Raw genomic sequence first — 19,547 nt, 5'->3', positions numbered from 1 at the left:
GGGATGCTGTTCTGGCCGCCGCCGTGCCCCAGGGCGGCCCCCCGCGCCCCGCACCCCCGTGCTGCCCCCACCCCTGGGCCCAGCCCCTGGCCGGCCCCGCGCTCGGACGTTGTTTGTATTTATTTTGAAGGAAGAAAAAAATCTATTGATTCTTAGAAAATAAACCTCCACTGCGGAGCCGCGGCCGCTGCGGGCTGGGAGGGAGCGGGCGCGGGGCGGGGCGGGCATGTGCGGCGGCACCGGCCCCACTTCCGGCCGCGAGCGGAAGTTGGGACGGGGAGCGGGCGCTCCGCCCTCTCGGGTTTCTCTATGGTGGGGAGCGGCGAGGCCTGGCCGGGGACACGGGCTGGGACGCTGTGGGGAGGTGTGGGGCCAGGCCGGGGCTGTGGGGCAGCTGGCGGCGCAGCGCCGGGCGGTGCCTTAACCCGCCGCCCCCGCGGGCAGTGGTGCGCAGTTGCTCCCCGGCCCCCATGAAGCTGCGGGACGCCCCTTCCGCCTGCCCGTCCCTGTGGCGCTGGTTGCCGTGCACGCCGGCCGAGCTGCGCCTGGACCTGGTGCTCTCCTCGGGACAGAGCTTCCGGTGAGCCAGCCCGGGCGTCTCGGGTGTCCCCCGGCCCAGCTCGGCGCGTCCGAGCCGGCCCCGACCCCCACCGTGTGCGGCAGGTGGTGGGAGAGCAGCCCGGGGGCGTGGACGGGTGTGCTAGGGGGCCGCGTCTGGACACTGCGGCAGGATGGGGATCGGCTCTGGTACACGGTGTACGGCGAGGATGATGAGCACGAGGGGGAGGAAGAGCAGGATTGGTGCCCCACCAAAGCAGCGAAGTTGAACGCCGCAGAGACGGACCGGATCCTGCGTGACTACTTCCAGCTGGACGTGGGGCTGTCGGCCCTGTACCATGCCTGGGGGGCGGCCGACCCCCTGTTCCGCAAGGTGGCCAATGACTTCCCAGGTGAGGCCTCCCCACGGAGCTACAAGTGGGGTACGCTACGCCATAGCACCTGCTCGGCGTCCCCTCACAGCATCCTGCCCGCAGGGGTGCGGGTGCTGCGGCAGGACCCCGTCGAGTGCCTCTTCTCCTTCATCTGCACCTCCAACAACCACATTTCCCGCATCACTGCCATGATCGAGCGCCTCTGCCAGGCCTTCGGCCGCCACCTCTGCTGCCTCGATTCCCGGCCCTTCCATGCCTTCCCACCCCTCTCGGCGCTCACAGGTCCACCACCTCGCAGCTGCCGCTGTCATATCGCCATGGCCTCACCTGTGCCCACTCACATCTCTCTGCTGTGCCTCCCCCAGGTGCTGATGCCGAGGCCCGGCTGCGGGCACTGGGCTTTGGATACCGGGCCAAGTTTGTCTGTGGGAGTGCGCGGGCCATCGCTGAGGGGCTCGGCCCCGAGGGGCTGTGCCAGCTCCGCACCGCACCCTATGCCGAGGCCAGGAGGGTGCTGTGTGCCCTGCCTGGTGTAGGTGCCAAGGTGGGTGCCAGGATGGGGGTGGGACAGGGAGCAGAGACTAGCACTGGGCACTGACTGGGTGCTGCTGGTGGCAGGTGGCTGACTGTGTGTGCCTGCTGTCCCTGGACAAGGCGGAGGCAGTGCCTGTGGACACCCATGTCTGGCACATTGCACGGCAGCGCTATGGCGTGGCATTGGGTGGCAAGAGCCTCACCCCCCGGGCCTACCAGGAGATCGGTGAGGGCAGGGCTGCATCCTGATGTGGGACTCTCAGGGATGGTGGATGGTGCAAGTGTACCCTCACCCTGGTGTTCACCCTCTTTCTGCAGGCAACTTCTTCCGGGAGCTGTGGGGCCCTCGTGCAGGCTGGGCGCAGGCAGTGAGTACCCCCCTTCCTGGCATCCTTGTCCCCCACCACAAGCCATGCCCACCCCATTATTTCCCCATTCCAGGTCCTGTTCTGTGCCGACCTCCGCAAGGGCCAGAAGCCAGCCGGCAGCCAGCATCAGGCCTGAGAGAGCTGAGGCTGGGGCAGCCATGGGGGTGGGCTTCTCTAGGGACACCCCAGGAAGAACAGAGACTTGAGTGAGACACTGTACCTCCTGCCAGCCTGGGAGTAGCCAGGGAGCTGCCTACACTCTGGAGCAGTGTGGGCAGCTGCCTGTTGCTTGCCCACTATGTGCATGGGGGAAGCTGCTGCCTTGGGCAGTGAAGCTGGGAGGGGGGGGGTCAGGGCTGTGTCCAGCTCCCTCAGTGCAGAGCTGAGCCAAGCACCTTTGGCCTCTTGCCTTTATTACAAGCAATAAAATAGAAACATCCATTTGGAAAATTGTCCTTGAACATGCTGGGGGTGGGGGTGTGGGACAGTGCTAGACCAGGTGTGGAGGGAGGGAAGGGGTGTGGGAAGGCGCCTGGGACAAAGCCCCAAGCTGGGGGGCTCTGTGATGTGCTCCTGCCCCAACGCAGAACTCTGCTGTGAGGCTGCAGTGGGGGCAGCTCCACATAACCAGGACAAGCCAAGCAGGGTGCCTGCACACTATCTCCCCTGCTCCTTCACTGCAGAGCCCCCCACCCCACATGGCTGGACCCCCTTGGGCCCCCTTGGAGGCAGCTATGTGGGGCCGTGCTCAGTCTGGTGGGAGACGCTGAGCTCTGCTTGTGGGTGGGTGCCCACACTCTGACCCTGCAGGGAGGAACAGGGTGAGATCCTGGTGGCAGCCCTGAGAGGTCTGGGATGGGGATAGGGGGTTTGGGGCTCACCATTACTGGTCCCCCTGACCAGTGGTTCACCGGGGCTCATGGGAGTTGTCTGCCCAGGGACGTCCTGACTGGTTCCCAGCTGCAGCTTTCTCATGTGTCTCACCACCGCCGTGGCATTGAAAGCTTGCTACTGACCCCAGTGTCCATCAGCTGGTATAGGGTGCCTGAGGGGCTGCTGCACCCCCGAGCACCCACCAGCACCCCACACTCACCTTCCACTTGCTCTTTGCAAAATTCTTCTTGATCTGCTCACTCACTGACTGGTGGATGTTCTTGTCCAGGGCTGTGTCCCCAGCAATCCTGGAGCAAGACAGAAGTCAGCCAGGGCACCCCTATCCCCTGGCTGCTGTGGGGTGAGCTGGAGGGGAGGGCAGACAGCAATAGGTCTCCCCATTACCAGGGATGCTGCAGGGCTTGCTCACAGGTGAATCGCTTGCCAGGGTCCTTCTCCATCAGATGCTGGATAAAGTCCTTGGCTGGAACAGAGCATGGAGCAGCTCTGAGTGTCCTCTATTCCTCTGGGTACTGTGAAGCTGTGCCAGGCTCACAGGCCTCACTGCTCTGGTGGTCCCAGCTCACCTGACTCCGAGATATCATCCCAGTAGGGTGAGTCGAACTCGTACTCAGCCTGCAGGATCTGCTCGAAGAGCTTGGCATCATTCTCATCATAGAAAGGGGGGTAACCACAGAGCCTAGCGGGGAAGCGGGGAGGGGGCTGCTGGTCCCAGGCAGCCCCAAGGTGCCAGGCCCCCAGGAGGGGAAGGGAGGGGGAGGGGGGAAACATACAGGATGTAGGCGATGACTCCAATGGACCAGCAATCCACTGCTTTGCTGTAGGGCTTCTGTGCTAGCACCTCAGGGGCTGGGGGGGAAGGCAGCGGTAAGGGGCGACCCCAACCTGTGGGGGGATCCCAACCCCACACCTAGGGTGGTGGCAGCCCATAACAGGTGCTCACCCACATAGCCAGGGGTGCCGCAGGCTGTGGACATGACACTGCCACAGCCCTCGATCTTTGACAGCCCGAAGTCACTGATCATGATCTTGGAGTCCTCATCCATGCTGTAATAGAGCAGGTTCTCGGGCTGCGAGGAGAGAAGGGTAGAGGGAAGGGTGACACTGGGGTCTCCTCCTGCCTGGTGCCATGACAGTGCTGTGTGTGTCCCCCCTCAGCTGCTCACCTTCAGGTCACGGTGGACAATACCCATGTCATGCAGGTATTTGACGGCGTCGAGGATCTGCCGGATCAGGGCACTGGCGTCCCGCTCGGTGTAGAAGCCCTTCTCCACAATGCGGTCAAAGAGTTCCCCCCCCGAGACCCTGCAGGGATGTGAGCAGCACCTGTCAGCATGGCCCCCCCACCCCTCAGGAGCCCCACAACGTCACTCACAGCTGCATGATGAGGTAGAGGTGGGTGCCACTCTCGTAGATGTCATCCAAGGCCACGATATTGGGGTGCTTGATTCTGCAGGGGGAGGCAGAGGGGGGTGGTGAGAGAGCACCGGGCTGCCCCCATGCCACCCCCCAGGGGACAGGGAGCAGCCAGGCTCCACGCCGCAGGTCATCACGTGCTGCTGGCTATTTTGGGCACTGGCAATAACACACAGCAACAAGTGCTGGCAGTGGGGGGCTGGGGGGGGGCACAGAGTGAAACCCCCACCCTGGTGCTGGGACGGCCCCTACTTGTGGAGGACAGCAATCTCGTTCTCAATGCTGGTCTCCTTTCCCTCCAGTGCCTTCTTGGCAATGCACTTGATGGCCACGAGCTTCCCTGTCGCCTTCTCCTCTGCCAGGACCACCTCGGAGAAGGCCCCCCTGGGGGGGTGAGGGATGAGCAGGGCACGGCGGCCACCAGCCGAAGCGGAGCTGCCAGTGCCGCCATGCCACGATTGTCATGGCGACAGGCAGAAAGTCCAGCTATTTATAGGAGAAAAGCAAGCAGGAGCGGCTGGCTGGGATGGCCGGACATGGACCCCGCCAGCGATAGGATGCCTGGAACCCTCCGCCCTCCCAGTGTGGCTGCACCATCCCCATATCAGGCAGGGTAAGGCTGTGGTGTTGCTGAGGTCTAGCTGTGCTGGGGCTGAGCCCCCATGTGGGCTGCAGTAGCTCTCTGCTGTGCCATCCTGTAGAACCCAGGGCCACCCAGGAGCCAGCCAGAGCTGTAGGCAGTGCCCAGGTGGGGAAGAGACAGGAGGGACAGGCAGGGTGTTCGCGCTGTGCTGGGCCCTAAGCCCTGACATAATTAACCTGCTAATCCAGCCTAAGAGCCTTACCATGCTGTGGGCACTGCCAGGAACCCCTCTGCCAGCCAGGGGACCACCTTCAGGTACCCTCAGCACAGCCTAGGAACCAGCCAGTGCCAGAGGGAGGTGGCACCTGTGCCCCACAGCATGTCCCCTCATATGCAAGTCCCACCTTGGGCAAAGATTTGAGCTGGTTCCATATGGAAGGCTGGGCAAAGCCCGAGGGGCCAGACCCATCACCACAAGTGGGCTGTCACTGGTGTGTCACCCCAGCCTGCAACTCACGTGCCCAGGACATCTCGGAAATCATAGATCTGCTGAATATCCTCGATCTTCTTCTTCCAGCTGGGTCCATCCTGCCCCAGCGGCATGGTGCCCTGTAGGGCCACCCACTGCCACCTGTGACATGAGTGGGGACAGGTTGTCAGCATGCTGGGATGGCATGGGGACACGGGGATGACAGGGTGCTACAGGGCGGTTGTTGTCATCCTGGGGTGATGGGAACAAGCTGTGTCGACGCAGGAGTTTTGGCGCAGATTGTCCCAGTGGGGAAACGTGCTGGGACCCTCCCGATGCCCGCCTATGGGGCGGGTGCGGGGCGGGCAGGCAGCAGGAGAGCTCCAGACATACGCGTAGGTGCTCGGGGGGGTCCCCACCGCCATTCCCCGCGCCCGCCAGCCGGCACAGCGGCGCCGGGCGGGACACGCGTGGGAGCAGAGCTGCGTGGCGCGGGTGATGCGCAGCCCCACCGCCGCTACTCAGTGTCACGCGTGGGCACGACCTCCGCGCGTGGGCACGCCGCCCCCGCCCCGGCCCGCCCTTACCGACGGCCCCGGCCCCGGGCCCCGCGGCAGAGCAGCGGCGACTCCTCCCGGCGCGGCGCCGCCGGACAGCGCTGACGTCACGGTGAGGGGCGGGCAGGCGCGCGGCCGCTGCCAATGGGAGGGGGCGGCTTGGCCGCGGTGGGAAGTGGGGGGGGAACACGCGTGACCGCGGGCGCTCGTGGACACGCGGGAAAAGCTCGGGGAGGACGGCATCACCCACACGCTCCCCCCGTGCATCTATTGTGGGGATGCGAGGGCATTCCTTGGGTAGACACGAGTGGAGTTGCAGGACAGACCCAGCCCCCGCACTCCTCGCCGCCCTCCCCAGACCGAGCCCAGCACCAGTAGGACCCCCGCCCCCCCACCCCACACAGCCGAGCAGGGCTGTCCCCCAATGTCACCACACCATCACCTGCACACGGCTGCCTTTATTGCCGGCGCTCGCAGCAGTAGAAACCACCGGTACATGGAGAGCTCGGACACCCACCCACCAGGCCTCTCACCCCTCCAGCCGCTTCCCCTCCCCACTCCCCCCAGTCCACCCGTGGGGCTGAGATCTCCCCCCACCCCGCATCACAGAGAGGGATGGGGACTGTGGGAATCGAACCATCACTCTGGCCCCTGCAGTGACCTGGCTGATGTCACCCGAGTAACAGGAGAGAGCAGGGGGGACAGGGAAGTGGAAGCCACCACGCAGGGTGGGGATGTTCAAGGGAGGGACCTCCACAACCCCACAGAGTGCCCAGTTTGGGTCAGTGACAGCCCTACACAGCAAGGGGACAGCAGCTGCACTCCTTCATCAGAGTAGGGAGGCTGAGCAGACTCAGGGCGTGGGGGAGGCTGTGCCAGTTCTGTCCAGTGGTGGCAGGGCTCAGGCAGGGCAGCCCCCTGTGGAAGAGGTCCACACAGACTGGGGGGGTCCTTGGTCCCTGCTACCCATCCAGCAGCTTGAGGATGCTCTCCCGTTCTTTCAGGGTCTTCCAGGCCTGGTCCTTCTCCTTTTTGGTGGGCGTGCGCTTCTTCTGCCGGGCAGCCATGATCTTGCGGAATGCATCCATCACCTCGTTGTCAGCCATGCGGACACGCTGCCGCAGCTCCTGTCGGTGCAGCTCCTCCTTGGCCAGCCTGGGGGGCACAGGGGGGCATCAGGCCCTGCCAGGCAGCCCCCTCCCTGCACCCATCCCAGCCCGCTGGCTCTCACCTCAGCAGCTCGTGCTTCTTGGTGCGGTTGTGTGCGCTGAGCGCCTTCAGCTCTGCCTGCCTCTTGCGTAACTCAGCCAGCACCTCATCCTCCGAGTCCTCAGCCGGACGGTCCTCTGACTCCAGCAGGCCCTGGGCCACCAGCTCCTCCTTGATCCGCCCCTCCAGTGACTTGGTGTGGGGGACACTGCCAGAGTGGAGAGTGGCTGCTGCCCACCACACGCCCTTTGCTCCCTGTGACTCACAGTGGCAGGGAGCCAGCAGCGCGCTCGGTGCACCCACGGGCAGTGCTGAGCTCTGGGCCTGCCTCAGCTGCTCACCTGAAGGGCTTGTTCTGGCTGCGGGGAGATGTGCCAGCACCGTCAGCTCCCGAGTCCTTGCTAGTGATCTCAGGGATGGGGGAGTCCTCAACAGGGGAGATGATGTTCTCCTAGCACAGAGAGCACGAGGGAAGGGTTACAGTGCTGGATTTTGACAACAATGCCCTACAGTGCCTGGTCACCATGGCACAGCACCACTGGAGCTCCTCACCTCCACAAGGGCCTGCAGGAGACGCTGTGTCAGTGGACCAAAGGGACACCCATCCTCTGGCTGCTCGTGCTGGGCTTCTGACTTCTTCAGGAGGGCATCGACATCTGGGAGGAAGCAGGAGAGAGGAAAAAGCAATCACAAAGACACAGGGATGAGCAGTGGGGCAAGGCAACCTCAGCCTTTCTTGGGCTTGGCTCCACTGGGCACAAGCACTCCCAGCCCCTCTGGGCAAAGGCAGGGGTGGGATTGGGGCACCTTTAGTGTCCAGCTCAGTCAGCGGCCCCAGGACACCTTTCTTCTTGTCAGCAGCAGCTGCAGCCCGGGCTCCATCCTTCTGCTCCTCCAGCAGGTCCTCTTGTGCCCAGCGCTGGGAGTAATGCTTCCCCAGTGGTGGAATCTGCAAGAGCAAGGCTCAGCACAGCTCCTGCAGCCTCTGCCTTGCCTCCCAACTCACCAGTGCCACGGCAGCATTCCAGGCAGGAACAGTCACTGTGAAGTGCCAGAGGGGACGAAGAGAGAGGGTAGAGGAAGGGGCTTAGGATCTTTTCACCTTGTAATGCTCAGCCTCGTCCTCCGGCGGCTTGAGCAGCTCCTCCAGGACTCTGACCTCCTCGTTGGTGAGATCGGCACAGTACGGCTCCACCGATGCCCAGAACCTGCAAGTATGGATGAACTGTGAGGGGGAGCTGCAGGGGAGCATGTAGAAGGTGACACAGGTCCCCTTTCCCCCTGTGGCCCCTCTTCTCTCAGGCTAGAGGCAGCCCTCGTGCCATGTGCTCCAAGGAAGGAGAAAGATGATCCCAATGCCTCCCAACACCCACACACCTGTTTGGAGCATCATTTTTGGGGATGCGGGGTACATCAATGGGATCATCCTGGAACTCATATTCCTGGATCTTGGGCTGCAGGTTCTTAGACTTGGGCCGGCCGGGCCCAGGCCCAGTCCCATGGCCCCCTTTGCCCTCCAGCTTCTGCTTCTTGGGCTTCCCATGTTTTACAGAGGTGCCCACATCGTGGTCCTTGCTCAGCTTCAGGAAACGCCGGTCGCCCTTCTTATCCTGCCAGTCTGTCAGGATCTAGAAAAGAGTGGTGTCCCATCAGGTCCTGTGCCCAGCGCTGGGCAGGGGCACACCAGAGGCAACCCCTCGGTGGGAAGCAGCCAGACAGAGAGTCCATCCCTGACCCAACGCGGCCCCAGCACCTGTGTCTCAGCCTCCAGGACGCGAAGGCGGCGGCTGGCAGAGGACAGCAGCGTCTCCAGCTCCAGCTGCAGCGTGTCCAGCTCCTCGATGCCGATGCCATCGTCCTCCGAGCGGGCCAGCACGGCCGTGTAGCGGGGGCACACTTTCACGTGGTCCACCGACTTGAAGTCATGGAACTGCAGCGGGCAGTCCTTCAGCTCGCTCATGGCGGTGGGGACCGGGCACCGAGTGGGCTCTGGGGGACCGACGGGAACACGGGGGAGCCGGAGGAAGGAGGGAGAGAATGGAGTGGAGTGAGGGGCTACGGAGGATCGGGGGGCATCGGGGCTCTGTGGAACTGGGATAGGGGATCAACGGGGCGCTGAGAGGAACGTGGGGAGAATCACCAGGGCGCTGAGGGAACAAGCCAAGGGATCACCGAGGCGCCGAGGAACCCGGTGGGGGATCACCCAAGGGAACCGGAGGGGGATCACCGGGGGGCTGCGGGGACGAGGCGGGGGCGGGCCCGGGGCGCAGCGGAGGCCGCGGGGCCGGGTCTGGGCCGGGCGCCCCTTCCGGCCCCGCGGGCGCCCCACCCCTCGCTGCCCATTGGCCGCTCCGCGCCCCGCGCCGCCGCTTATTGGCCTAGCCCGCCCTCCATCTCTCTTCCCTAATATGGAAGCGCTGACAGGCCCGTACCAAGCGCGGCACGGCGCAGGGGGAGCCGTGCGAAGTCTCGCCGCCGCCACCCGGCTCCGTGCCGCGGGGGGGCCAGGCCGCAGGGCGGGAGCCTCCCGCCGCCCCCCCTCCCTCTCGCCGCAGTGGGAGGTGCCGCGCATCCCGGAAGAGGTGATCAGCCACTTCCGCCTGGCCGGACCGGAGCTCCGCTGCCACCATGGTAGGGCGGGGGGTGCCCCGTGAGGGGCGGTGGCAGCGGGGAGGCTGGGGAGGGTCGGAACCGGGGCCGGCGGAGTGAGAGGAGCTGCGGGGGCTGCGGGCTGCTAGGCGAGGGCTGGGGCAGGGGGAAAGACAAGACTCCGGGCTCCGGTCGGGGGTCTGATGCCGCCGCCGTGTCCCTGCAGACTGCCACGCTGCGCCCGTACCTGAACGCGGTGCGCGCTACGCTGCAGGCCGCGCTGTGCCTGGAGAACTTCTCCTCGCAGGTGGTGGAGCGGCACAACAAGCCCGAGGTGGAAGTCAGGTACGGGGGCGGGAGGGAACAGCAAGAGCGCCCTGCGGAACCCTGGTTGCCCGCCGTGGGGCCCGTGGGCTGTTCCTGCCGTGCGTTGGCCACCCCTAGCCCTAAGGCACACAGTCGGTGCCGGCAGGGAGCGGGGAACTGCGGGAAGGAGGAAGGGGATCTATCTTGGGACCGAAGGGGTGTCTGCCCTGAGGAGGAACATCTTCGGATCACGGGAGCATCCTGTAGCAAAGCCCCCACATGCCCTTGATCCCTGCGGCTCCCCTTCCCTGTTTCCCACAGTAAATGCTTCCTTCTGAGTCACTCCTGCCCTCCCTCTGTTCGCAGGAGCAGCAAAGAGCTGCTGTTGCAGCCGGTGATCATCAGCAGGAACGAGAAGGAGAAGGTGCTCATCGAGGGCTCCATTAACTCTGTGCGCGTCAGCATCGCCGTGAAGCAGGTGAGGGGGGTTCGGGCTGGGGGCTGGCAGCTCAGCCTGTGGGGAAGCCTCACTTCCCTTTTCTCTCTCCAGGCTGATGAGATCGAGAAGATCTTGTGCCACAAATTCATGCGCTTTATGATGATGAGGGCTGAGAACTTCTTTATTCTGCGCAGGAAGCCCGTGGAGGTGAGGTGACGGGGAGGGGACAAAGCAACTCTTGGCTCTGCTCGTGGCACTGGGAGGGTGTCCAGTGCAGAACTGGGATGTGAGCTTGCATGGCCAGCGGTTTGGATGCTAAACCATAGGGTGCTTCTCTCTTGTGCAGGGTTATGATATCAGCTTCTTGATCACAAACTTCCACACGGAGCAGATGTACAAGCACAAGCTGGTGGACTTTGTCATCCACTTCATGGAGGAGATTGACAAGGAAATCAGCGAGATGAAACTCTCTGTCAATGCGAGGGCCCGCATTGTGGCAGAGGAGTTCCTTAAGAATGTGAGACTCTGAAATGGGAGGAGGTGGTCTCTGATTTTGGGAGTGGGGTGGGATCAAAGGCCATGTGGCCCTTGTGCCCAGAGCCCCTCAGTCCCATTAGTGAGGACAGGGTGACACCCTGCCCAAGGAACCTCTTTGGGACAGGGAAGAAAGGATGCCAAAGGCACTTGTATCCCCTTTGCTCATGAAGTACCAGCTTTTGAGACCCCCCAGAGCTTGCTCAGTGGCAGCAGCAGCCTTAGGGGATGAGACCCTTTTGGTGGGTGCTGAGATGGATGTGCATTACCTGGGGAGGCAGCAGGAGAAGCTGAGCACAGATCTCTGTGAGCAGTGGCCATCCCAGGTGCCAGGAGGGTGGTGAAGGTTCTCAGAGCGCTGCAAGCAGGGACTAACAGCTGTGTGTTTTCTCTCCAGTTTTAGGCCGTGGTGCAGGACCCCGTGGCTCCCCTGTGCTTGTGCCCACCGGGCACTGTGCCTGTGCCTGCTCCCGTTTCTCGAGGACTGCTGGGCGGGGCCGGGCCCTGTCCGTCCCTCTCTGGGCTGGGCGGGAGCAGCCCCTGCTTGCGGCAGCGCGGCCCCGGCCGCTGCCTCTGTCTCGTCTTGTTTTTTAAACGGTCTTGTTTGCTGTACCCACCGCCTCGTCTCCTCCCTCCCGCCGCTCTGGGCCAGACTGGGGGATGGGGGGAGGGCATGGAATGGGAGCAGGAATGGAACTGGAAGGGCACAGTGCAGCAACAGCAAATGGTGGGGTCAGCCCTGATGGTGTGTGAGGGACCATGGGGGGTGTCAGGAGAGTATGAAAGGACTTGAAGTTGGCCTGGGGGCAGCAAGGGGCTTGGGTTGTGGGGCACAAAAGGGTGTGAGGTTTGAGTGGGGGATGGTTGGCTGTGGACATAGGAGGCTTTTTGTGTCCCCCCCTTGTGTGCAGTGGAGCCATCGGGGTGGCTGGAGCTAGGGCTGTGACATCACAGTGGTACTGGCGTTGGGGGAGCCATATCCTGCGTTCCAGCATCAGTGGTACTGGGGTTCAGAGGCCATGTCCCGTGCTGGACTCCGACTTAAGCCCCCAGCAGGACAGAGGAATAGGCCAAGCTGCTTGGCAGAGAGGAGGAAGAGCCACCCACAGCTCTCCTCAGGCTGCCATGGGACAATGTGACCCAGAGAGCAGCACTGCAGGCACACAGTCCCCCAGACAGGGACAATACTTGAGCAGGGTACACTTCAGCCACCTCATGGCCCAGGAGGCTGGGGACAAGGATACAGAGGGGTATCCTGGGACTGTGCACTGCAGCTGGGATGCTGGCAGCACAAGGCCCAGCAGGTCAGAGACTACCCTTTCAAGCACCCAAAGGTCATGTCAGAGACAGGCAGGTCAGTGCTTTCTACCTCTCCGTGCCTGCCCTGTGGGACTGGGGATGTGGGGACAGTGGGCTCAGACAGGGCTGTCCTCATAGGGCATTCAGCAACCACCACCACCAGGCACCGGGGTCGCTGCCAGCGCTTGCTTAGCCTTGAGCAGATCAAGAAGGCTAAGCTGCATGTGGAGATGGCCATTAAGGTGAGGGACCTGATTTCACACCCCTCAAATGCTACCTGCATGCATTTATTGCATTTCTGGCTCAGGAGAGCTGAGCCAGAGGAACAAGGACTGGGGCAGGCTGAGCCCACTGGTCTCTGCACAGGAGAAGAAGATCTTCATGGTACAGGGCCCCTACCCCATCATCCGTCGCCTGCTGCGAGCCCGGGGCTGGGTGGAGAGGAAGGCGCCCCGCACGGGCAGGCAGCAGGAGCAGCAATGTGGTGACCAAAACAAGCAGCGGCTGCAGACAAGGCCAAGTCATGGTAGTGCTAGGCAGAGGGAGGTGCTGCTGAACCCACGTGGTGGGGCACAGCCTCTTCTGGGGACCACAGACCCCCTGCAATACCCGTGGCTACCTGCTGAGAAGGAGGAAGATCAGTGTGATGAGGACCCACACGGCATCCATGACCTCATGGTTAGCAGAGAGGGCTGGGGCTGAGCTCTGCCTTGGACAGGGCATGAGGTTGGGATGGGGGCTCTGTGTCCCACCCTGGCTTCCTCCCTCCGCCAGTCCTACCTGGCACGGGACCAGTTGCCAAACTTCATCTGGACCAACTTCCTTGAGGCCGTTGACCGTCAGCTGATGCAGGACAACAGCGTGCTGAACCACTATGCCCGGGTGGATGCATTCACCACCAAGGTGGGAGGCTGGAGCCCTTGGGGAGGGGGATGGGGTCCAGTAGAGACTGACAACTTCCTCTAAACAGGAGGGGCTGTGCCTCAGCCTACAAAACCTGCCGTGGATTGAGCAAGCTGACCCCAACACCTTCTTCCCCCGGTGCTACCGGCTGGGGACCAGAGATGATCGAGAAGCTTTCATTGGTGAGCTGAAGGCTGTTGCCCTCCTGTCCTTCCTTGTGCTCCCACCGCTCCGATGTCCTGTGCAGGACTGGCTGGGGATGATGCCTCCCTCTTGCAGAGGATTTCCGCCTGACAGCAGCACGCAGTCTGCTCAAACTGGCCCTGGAGGAGGCTGGGGACAGGCCAGTGAGGACTGAGCAGGTCCCAGACTCTGCCAAGGGGGAAGGTGAGTACATGGAGCTGGGCCTGGGGATGATGGCAGAAAGTACAGAGTTAGGGACAACTGATGGCTGAGCTTGGAGGCACAGCCTCTGCTCATGGCTGTGGCCTGGGATCCCCCACTCCTACTAGCCCAGCTCATGGGTGCTCTGCTCCCAATCCCATCCCCATGCACCCAAAGCCACCCATCCCACAGGGAGGCTCTGTCCCCAAAGCTGGCATAGGAGTCACATCTCTCACCCCAAGCATTCCACAGCACAGCCAGGCTCCCCCCTGTACCCTGAGCTGGTGGAGGAAGCCCTGGAGGTCTGTAAGCAGCACCTGGGCGTGCTGCAGCACGAGGACATCGACAGGAACACCCCGTCCCCCTGCAGGACATGCATCGACTGGGACAACTTCCTGCAGCAATACTACCGTGTGGCACAGTGAGTGCTGACTGGGATGGGGGGACAGGGGCACCATGGCAGGGCTGCTGCTGAGGTCCCCTTCCCCCCACAGTGAGGGGGCAGGGCTGATGCTGACCAGGCAGCAGCGGAAGCAGTGCCAGAACCTGCTGCAGAGCCTGGCAGAGAAGTTGCCCCAGCTTGACATGGAGGGCAAGCTCAACGTCTGGATCCTCAAGCCTGGTGCTGAATCCCAAGGCAGGGGTAAGGCTGGAGGAAGTGGGGAGCACAGAGAAACTCCCCATTTAGGAGGGTTCCCACTATGATGCCTGTTTCCCAGGCATTGTCTGCATGACGCGGCTGGAGGAGATGCTGCAGCTGGCATGGAGCTGCACAGCACCCTCGGTGCAGGTGGGCAGATGGGTGGTGCAGAAGTATGTGGAACGGATGTTGACCATTTTTGGCACCAAATTCGACATCCGGCAATGGTTTGTTGTGACTGACTGGAAGCCACTGACCGTCTGGTTCTACCAAGACTGCTACCTGCGCTTCTGCTCCCGGCCCTTCTCCCTGCATCACCTGGAGCGGTGAGTGCCCCCACCCTGGCTCCCCACAGCCCAGCACCCTGGCACCCCCCTGACCCAGCCCCACTCTCCCTGCTCCAGTGCCAGGCACCTCTGCAACGTCTCCGTCCAGAAGTGGTACAAGACGTCACCAGACCAGGACCCCCGTGTGCCCCCTGACAAGATCTGGTCAAACAAGCAGTTCCAGGAATACCTGGCACAGGTGGGGCAGGAGGATGCTTGGCACAAGGTGCTGGTGCCCGGCATGAAGGCGGCAATCCTGAATGCTCTGCGCAGCGCCCAAGACCGGGTGCACTTCCGCAAGGGCAACTTCGAGCTCTATGGGGCTGACTTTGTGGTTGGGGAGGACCTCCAGCCCTGGCTGCTGGAGATCAACTCCTGCCCCACCATGAGCCCCTCCTCATCAGTGACCCGACAGCTCTGTGCCAATGTCCAGCGGGACACGCTGTGCCTCGTGATTGACCGCAAGGACAACCCCACCTGTTCCATTGGAGCGTTTGAGCTCATCTACAAGGAGGTAGGCTGGGAGGATGGGAGCCACATACCCCCCAGACACCTTGAGCCCCCCTACTACCTGCTGTATCTCTGCAGGCAGCTGTGCCCAAGCTTCTGTCAGGACGTGTGAAGCTGCTGGTCAAAGGCTGTTCCCTGAAGAGCCTCCAGTCAGCACAAGAGCAAGCCCAGGACCAGCCCCCCACCATGGCCAATACTCTCCAGGACCTTGCTTCCCCAAGGGCCAGAGACGGCCGCGTACCCAAGCGAACACAGCGCCATTTCTCCACCACTGTGCCCGGTGACCGCAAGCTCCCTGTGTCCCCAAGGGCCAGAGCCACCCATATACGCAAGCGAGCACAGCGTCATTTCTCCATCTCTGTGTCCAGTGCCCCCAAGCTCTCCCTGTCCCCAGGGGGCAGAAGTGCCCAGGTGCCCCGGAGGGCAAGGCATCGATCTCCTACCATGGTGCCCAGTGCTTCCAAGTGCTCTGTGTCCCCAGGGGGCAGAACCACCCAGGTGCCCTGGAGAGCTCGGCATCGATCTCCTACCATGGTGCCCAGTGCCTCCAAGTGCTCTGTGTCCCCAGGGGGCAGAACCACCCAGGTGCCCTGGAGAGCACGGCATCGATCTCCTACCATGGTGCCCAGTGCCTCCAAGCGCTCTGTGTCCCCAGAAGGCAGAACCACCCAGGGGACCCAGCCCAGAGCAGCAACAAAGAAGCTGCCTCCTCTGGAGCAACAGAGCCGCTGCCCTTACATCAGTTCTGACCCCCCAGCACCACCAAAGCCTCGGGCCTCCTCTGCTGGGAGCCAGGGGCTGCCACGGCTGGGTCACCTGCCTGAACAGCCCCGGATGAATGGCTGCCCCCTGAATTGGGTGCCAATGCCACCACCCCGGGGAACCCCCAGAAACTCCTGGCTAACCCAAGGTTCTGCACGCTCCTTCCCTCCTGCCAAGCCCCCACAACAACCTCAGTCTGCACAGAGCCCCGGGACCTCGTGCCTGGAGCAGAAGGACACAGCAGCTCCCAATGGGAAGCAGAAGACTTGGGACACTGAGACAGCCCCAGGAGTGGACAACACCCTGCCTGTCCTTGCTGAGCCAACACCGGCTGCCTCTGATCCCAAAGAGATCCCACTGCTGTGTCGTGGTACCCAGCTCCTCCCGCGCTTTAAAATGATTCTGTGATAAGGAGTCTGTCTTGGACCTTCTGTGTGTGAGAGTTGTGGGGAGGGGTAGGACTGCCCCTGGGATGGGGCTGTGGGTGGGAACTGGGGCTGCCAGGGCAGAGAGCAGGCAGGAAAAGGTGCCTCTGCTCCTGCCTATGGTAGCCCCTACCAGGCAGAGCTGTGCTGGGTGATGACACTGCTGCACTAGGAACCAGGGTAGGCAGAGAGTGGTGGCAGGGCTGGTGCCCCCAGAGGGACAGCCAGGAGAAATGCATCCTCTGTGTGCCAAGAAAAGAACTGAGTGCTGGGCCACCCAGAAAACAGGGGGGGATTTTAATGGGTTGACAGAGAGCAGAAGGGTCGAGTGGGTGTCCCCCTGCAGCACTAGGGCTCCTAGTGCTCAGGCAGCCCCAGACAGCGCAGAGTGTGCAGGAAGTAGGGTGGTGGGGGGGCACAGAGGGGGCCCTCAGGCAGCACTAGCTCCTGCAGGTGGATGTGCAGTGGGAGGTGATGGAGCTGCCGTGGAGAAAGCCCCAGCCGAGACAGCAACTCCTCGTCCAGTACCTGCAATGTGAGTAGGCAGCTCAGTTGGATCACTGAGGGCTGTGCTGAATGCCCCACCCAGCATCCAGCCTAGCCACTGACCTGTGTGTGAGTTGGGGCAGAATCGGGGGTCAGAAAGAAGGGCACTCCCAGCACCCTGCCCACACGGGAGGAGTGCTTATGGTCACCCAGGGCTGGGCACAGCAGCAGCATCAGATGCACCTGGAGCTGCTCTGGGAAGGCTGGGGAGGAACAGAGAGAAGGTGAGATTGCAGGGGTCAGGAAGCGTGCCTGGGGTGGCAGAGGTGTTGGGGGACCACTCACCCGTCCTGGGCTGGAGCTGGAGGAGGGCACAGCCCCCCACGGCACTCAGCACCCGGTAGCGTGTCAGGGTGCTCTTCACATCCTTCCTGGCCAGGCTGCGGCGTCCTGGGGCTGGGACTGGCATCACCTGCAGAGCACAGCCCTCAGCACTCCCTGGGGTATCCCCCATGCCCCCAGCCCACTGGCACCCCCTTACCATGGCTCTGTCCCCCTGCTGCTGCCAGCACAGCCCCGTGGAGATTTCACCCTCCACCTCTGCCGGGACTCCCACGGTGATGGCACTGCAGGGTAAGGTGGTGAGAAGGGGACAGGACCCTAATGCCAGCATGGCAGGGTCCCAAGGACTCACCGATATGTGGCAGGGTACTGGCCATTCTGACGAGCATTGGTGAAGAACTGTTGGAGCTTCTTAGTGGTGTGGTAGCAGCTGGACAGGAGGACAAGGCCAGAATGCTCCCTGTGGGACATGGCTGCTTGAGGCCTGGAGGGGGAAAAGCAGCCCCAGCTCCACCCCAGGACCTCCCGCCTGAACCCTCCTACAACACCTGGCAGGAGCCTTCACCACGTGGAGCTCAGCAGTGAGGCCCAGGCGTCGTCTCAGTGCTGGCAACAGCGCATCCAGGCTCAGGTCCCCAGGACGCCCTGCGGAGACGCTGGCAGGTCAGCACCTGCTGAACCCCCCATGCAGACACCCCCACCCCTGCAGACTCTCCCCTGCTGTCCTGTACTCACCCAGAATGGGGAGGCCAGGGGGCTTGCTCAGTGCCAGCAGGGCTCCTAGTGAGGGGAAGTCTGGTCAGGATGTACCTCCCTCACTGTGTCCCTTGCCCCCACTCTCCCCTGTCGCAGGTACCTTCCCGGTGCACCACGGAGCCCTCTAACAGCTTCAGCGTCTCTTTGGGGCCCAGCAGCCGCCTCCACCTGCAGGGGATGGAGTGGGCAGGGGGACACAGGTGGGACTTCCCTCAGCACCAACCTTGCATTCCCCTCCGTGTGTCCATAAATCTCACCCACCACTGTCTGCCCTCCTCTCCACGTCTCTCTGCATCCTCATGCTTCCCCGGCCCCTCTGTGCTCGCACACCTGCAAGCCCACAGGTACGTCCCCAATCCCACAACCCCCCCATAACCCCAGTTCATAACCGCTGTGTACCCACGCGTGTGCATCTCCCATGGGCTCCCACCAGCCCCCACGCGTGTGCATCCCCAGGTGCCAGCACACCCATGGGCGTGCACCCCACGTGCATATACACGCACCTCTGTGCACCCGCACCCCGCACATGAACGCACCCCGTCTATCCACCCCTGCCCCTCGCTGACCCCGCGGCACGCGCTCCCGGTCCCGGGCGCGCCAGTCCGCGCGCGGCGGCGGCGGCGGAGCCACTCCCGGTGCCCGCCATGGCGGCAGCGCCGCGCCTGCGCCGAGCGGTGCCCCCGGCATCCGGAGCCGGCGGCCGCAGCCATAGAGCAGCGGAAGCGCGGGCAGAGGGTCCCGCCCGCAGGTGCGGCACGGTGGGGAGCGGCGGGCCGGGGGTGTCACCCAGGGACCGTCACTGCGGGGATGTCCCGAAGGGCAGGGCGGTCAAGGGGAGGGAGCCCCGGGGCTGTCGCTGTGGGAGGGAGGTCCTGGGGGCTTGTGCCGGGGCTGCCCTGGGGAGGCGGGCAGGGAGGGCGGCCCCGCCTGACGCTCTGTCTCCCCAGGACAGCGCCATGGCCTCCCGTGGGGGTCCCCGCGCCGCCGGCACCGACGGCAGCGACTTCCAGCACCGGGAGCGCGTGGCCTCGCACTACCAGATGAGGTAGGTGTCCCCTTTCCCGGGATCCCGGGGGGACACGCGACCCGAGCAGGCCCTGATGGCCCCACACTCTCTCCCCAGCGTGACGCTTAAGTCGGAGATCAAGAAGCTGATCTACACGCATGTGGTCATTTGGCTGCTGCTCCTGGCCCAGATGGTCGTGGGGCACCTCAAGCTGCTGCCCCACGACCAGGTGGCCATGCCCTACCAGTGGGAGTATCCCTACCTGCTCAGCATCCTGCCCTCCCTCCTGGGCCTCCTGTCCTTCCCCCGCAACAACATCAGCTACCTGGTACTCTCCATGATCAGCACCGGCCTCTTCTCCATAGCTCCCCTCATCTACGGGGCCATGGAGATGTTCCCCATGGCACAGCAGCTGTACCGCCACGGCAAAGCTTACCGCTTCATCTTCGGCTTCTCGGCCGTCTCTGTCATGTACCTGGTGGTAGTGGTGGCTGCGCAGGTGCATGGCTGGCAACTCTACTACAGCAAGAAGCTGCTGGACTCCTGGTTCACTAGCACGCAGGAGAAGAAGAAGAAATGAGTGGGGATGGGTGGGCTCTGTGAGGTGCTGAAGCTCTGCAGTTCAGTCCTGTGGGGCAGCGCTGGCGCAGCTCCGGTGGGTGGGGGATCCTCGGGGACCACGGGGTAGGTGTCTGAGCCACGGCCCCGGGCTCGCATGCAAGGGGGAGACCCCCGAGGGCCGGGGCCGTGGAGGGTCCCTGGGGTGCGTGCCCCTTCCTCCGCGCGTTGCTCTATGGAAATAAAGCACCGTCCGCTCTCCCACGCGTGTCTGCGCCGCAGGAAGCGCCGCCTGGCGGGGTGGGGGGGCCGGCGGGGCC

General features: G+C 63.5%; 7 protein-coding genes and 1 long non-coding RNA gene across 11 annotated transcripts; 5 read left to right on the top strand and 3 right to left on the bottom strand.

Moving 5' to 3' along the window:
- The first annotated feature begins 265 nt into the window (after window positions 1-265).
- Window positions 266-2,284, top strand: OGG1 (8-oxoguanine DNA glycosylase). Of its 3 annotated transcripts, none has more exons than XM_030228125.2 (7): window positions 266-580; window positions 664-950; window positions 1,035-1,214; window positions 1,298-1,476; window positions 1,587-1,692; window positions 1,785-1,834; window positions 1,908-2,284. In XM_030228125.2, exons 1-7 carry the CDS (start codon window positions 471-473, stop codon window positions 1,968-1,970), a joined length of 975 nt encoding a protein of 324 aa, XP_030083985.1. In that variant the 5' UTR covers window positions 266-470; the 3' UTR covers window positions 1,971-2,284. The 3 variants fall into 3 exon arrangements, with proteins under 3 accessions (XP_030083985.1, XP_030083986.2, XP_030083984.1); XM_030228124.2 differs by having other exon boundaries at window positions 303-580; window positions 1,551-1,692; XM_030228126.2 differs by lacking the exon at window positions 1,587-1,692.
- Window positions 2,229-5,840, bottom strand: CAMK1 (calcium/calmodulin dependent protein kinase I). The gene is made up of 12 exons (XM_009091123.4): window positions 5,784-5,840; window positions 5,245-5,358; window positions 4,397-4,528; window positions 4,104-4,178; window positions 3,895-4,033; window positions 3,672-3,798; window positions 3,502-3,577; window positions 3,295-3,407; window positions 3,113-3,191; window positions 2,928-3,015; window positions 2,716-2,842; window positions 2,229-2,638 (listed from the first exon to the last, which is right to left on the bottom strand). Exons 2-12 carry the CDS (start codon window positions 5,328-5,330, stop codon window positions 2,583-2,585), a joined length of 1,098 nt encoding a protein of 365 aa, XP_009089371.1. The 5' UTR covers window positions 5,331-5,358; window positions 5,784-5,840; the 3' UTR covers window positions 2,229-2,582.
- LOC127060087 (uncharacterized) lies at window positions 2,975-5,238 on the top strand. The gene is made up of 4 exons (XR_007778697.1): window positions 2,975-3,068; window positions 3,156-3,321; window positions 3,931-4,123; window positions 4,447-5,238. It is a non-coding gene; the product is annotated as an uncharacterized LOC127060087 (long non-coding RNA).
- A 356-nt stretch (window positions 5,841-6,196) lies between the features above and the next one.
- Window positions 6,197-9,222, bottom strand: TADA3 (transcriptional adaptor 3). The gene is made up of 8 exons (XM_009091124.4): window positions 8,716-9,222; window positions 8,340-8,590; window positions 8,065-8,170; window positions 7,770-7,911; window positions 7,515-7,618; window positions 7,304-7,413; window positions 6,985-7,170; window positions 6,197-6,908 (listed from the first exon to the last, which is right to left on the bottom strand). The coding sequence occupies exons 1-8, from the start codon at window positions 8,920-8,922 to the stop codon at window positions 6,716-6,718; spliced, it is 1,299 nt and encodes a 432-aa protein (XP_009089372.1). The 5' UTR covers window positions 8,923-9,222; the 3' UTR covers window positions 6,197-6,715.
- A 233-nt stretch (window positions 9,223-9,455) lies between these two features.
- On the top strand, window positions 9,456-11,442 carry ARPC4 (actin related protein 2/3 complex subunit 4). Its single transcript, XM_009091125.4, has 6 exons — window positions 9,456-9,593; window positions 9,778-9,896; window positions 10,224-10,335; window positions 10,408-10,503; window positions 10,643-10,813; window positions 11,228-11,442. The coding sequence occupies exons 1-6, from the start codon at window positions 9,591-9,593 to the stop codon at window positions 11,231-11,233; spliced, it is 507 nt and encodes a 168-aa protein (XP_009089373.1). The 5' UTR covers window positions 9,456-9,590; the 3' UTR covers window positions 11,234-11,442.
- A 105-nt stretch (window positions 11,443-11,547) lies between these two features.
- Window positions 11,548-16,068, top strand: TTLL3 (tubulin tyrosine ligase like 3). The gene is made up of 9 exons (XM_050979484.1): window positions 11,548-12,371; window positions 12,496-12,807; window positions 12,904-13,032; window positions 13,100-13,387; window positions 13,545-13,837; window positions 13,911-14,059; window positions 14,136-14,382; window positions 14,461-14,896; window positions 14,971-16,068. Exons 1-9 carry the CDS (start codon window positions 12,168-12,170, stop codon window positions 16,060-16,062), a joined length of 3,150 nt encoding a protein of 1,049 aa, XP_050835441.1. The 5' UTR covers window positions 11,548-12,167; the 3' UTR covers window positions 16,063-16,068.
- A 291-nt stretch (window positions 16,069-16,359) lies between these two features.
- On the bottom strand, window positions 16,360-19,247 carry RPUSD3 (RNA pseudouridine synthase D3). Of its 2 annotated transcripts, none has more exons than XM_050979478.1 (9): window positions 19,106-19,247; window positions 17,764-17,831; window positions 17,643-17,687; window positions 17,456-17,552; window positions 17,260-17,367; window positions 17,107-17,191; window positions 16,911-17,037; window positions 16,689-16,828; window positions 16,360-16,607 (listed from the first exon to the last, which is right to left on the bottom strand). In XM_050979478.1, the coding sequence occupies exons 1-9, from the start codon at window positions 19,138-19,140 to the stop codon at window positions 16,437-16,439; spliced, it is 876 nt and encodes a 291-aa protein (XP_050835435.1). In that variant the 5' UTR covers window positions 19,141-19,247; the 3' UTR covers window positions 16,360-16,436. The 2 variants fall into 2 exon arrangements, with proteins under 2 accessions (XP_050835435.1, XP_050835434.1); XM_050979477.1 differs by lacking the exon at window positions 19,106-19,247 and adding an exon at window positions 18,230-18,324.
- On the top strand, window positions 18,340-19,491 carry JAGN1 (jagunal homolog 1). Its single transcript, XM_009091126.3, has 3 exons — window positions 18,340-18,411; window positions 18,611-18,708; window positions 18,787-19,491. Exons 2-3 carry the CDS (start codon window positions 18,620-18,622, stop codon window positions 19,247-19,249), a joined length of 552 nt encoding a protein of 183 aa, XP_009089374.1. The 5' UTR covers window positions 18,340-18,411; window positions 18,611-18,619; the 3' UTR covers window positions 19,250-19,491.
- The last annotated feature ends 56 nt before the right edge of the window (window positions 19,492-19,547 follow it).

Source organism: Serinus canaria, chromosome 12 (assembly GCF_022539315.1).
Source record: "Serinus canaria isolate serCan28SL12 chromosome 12, serCan2020, whole genome shotgun sequence".
NCBI classification, from domain to species: Eukaryota; Metazoa; Chordata; class Aves; order Passeriformes; family Fringillidae; genus Serinus; species Serinus canaria.
The sequence above is the reverse complement of the archived record's forward strand: the minus strand, read 5'-3'. Positions and strand labels throughout refer to the sequence as shown.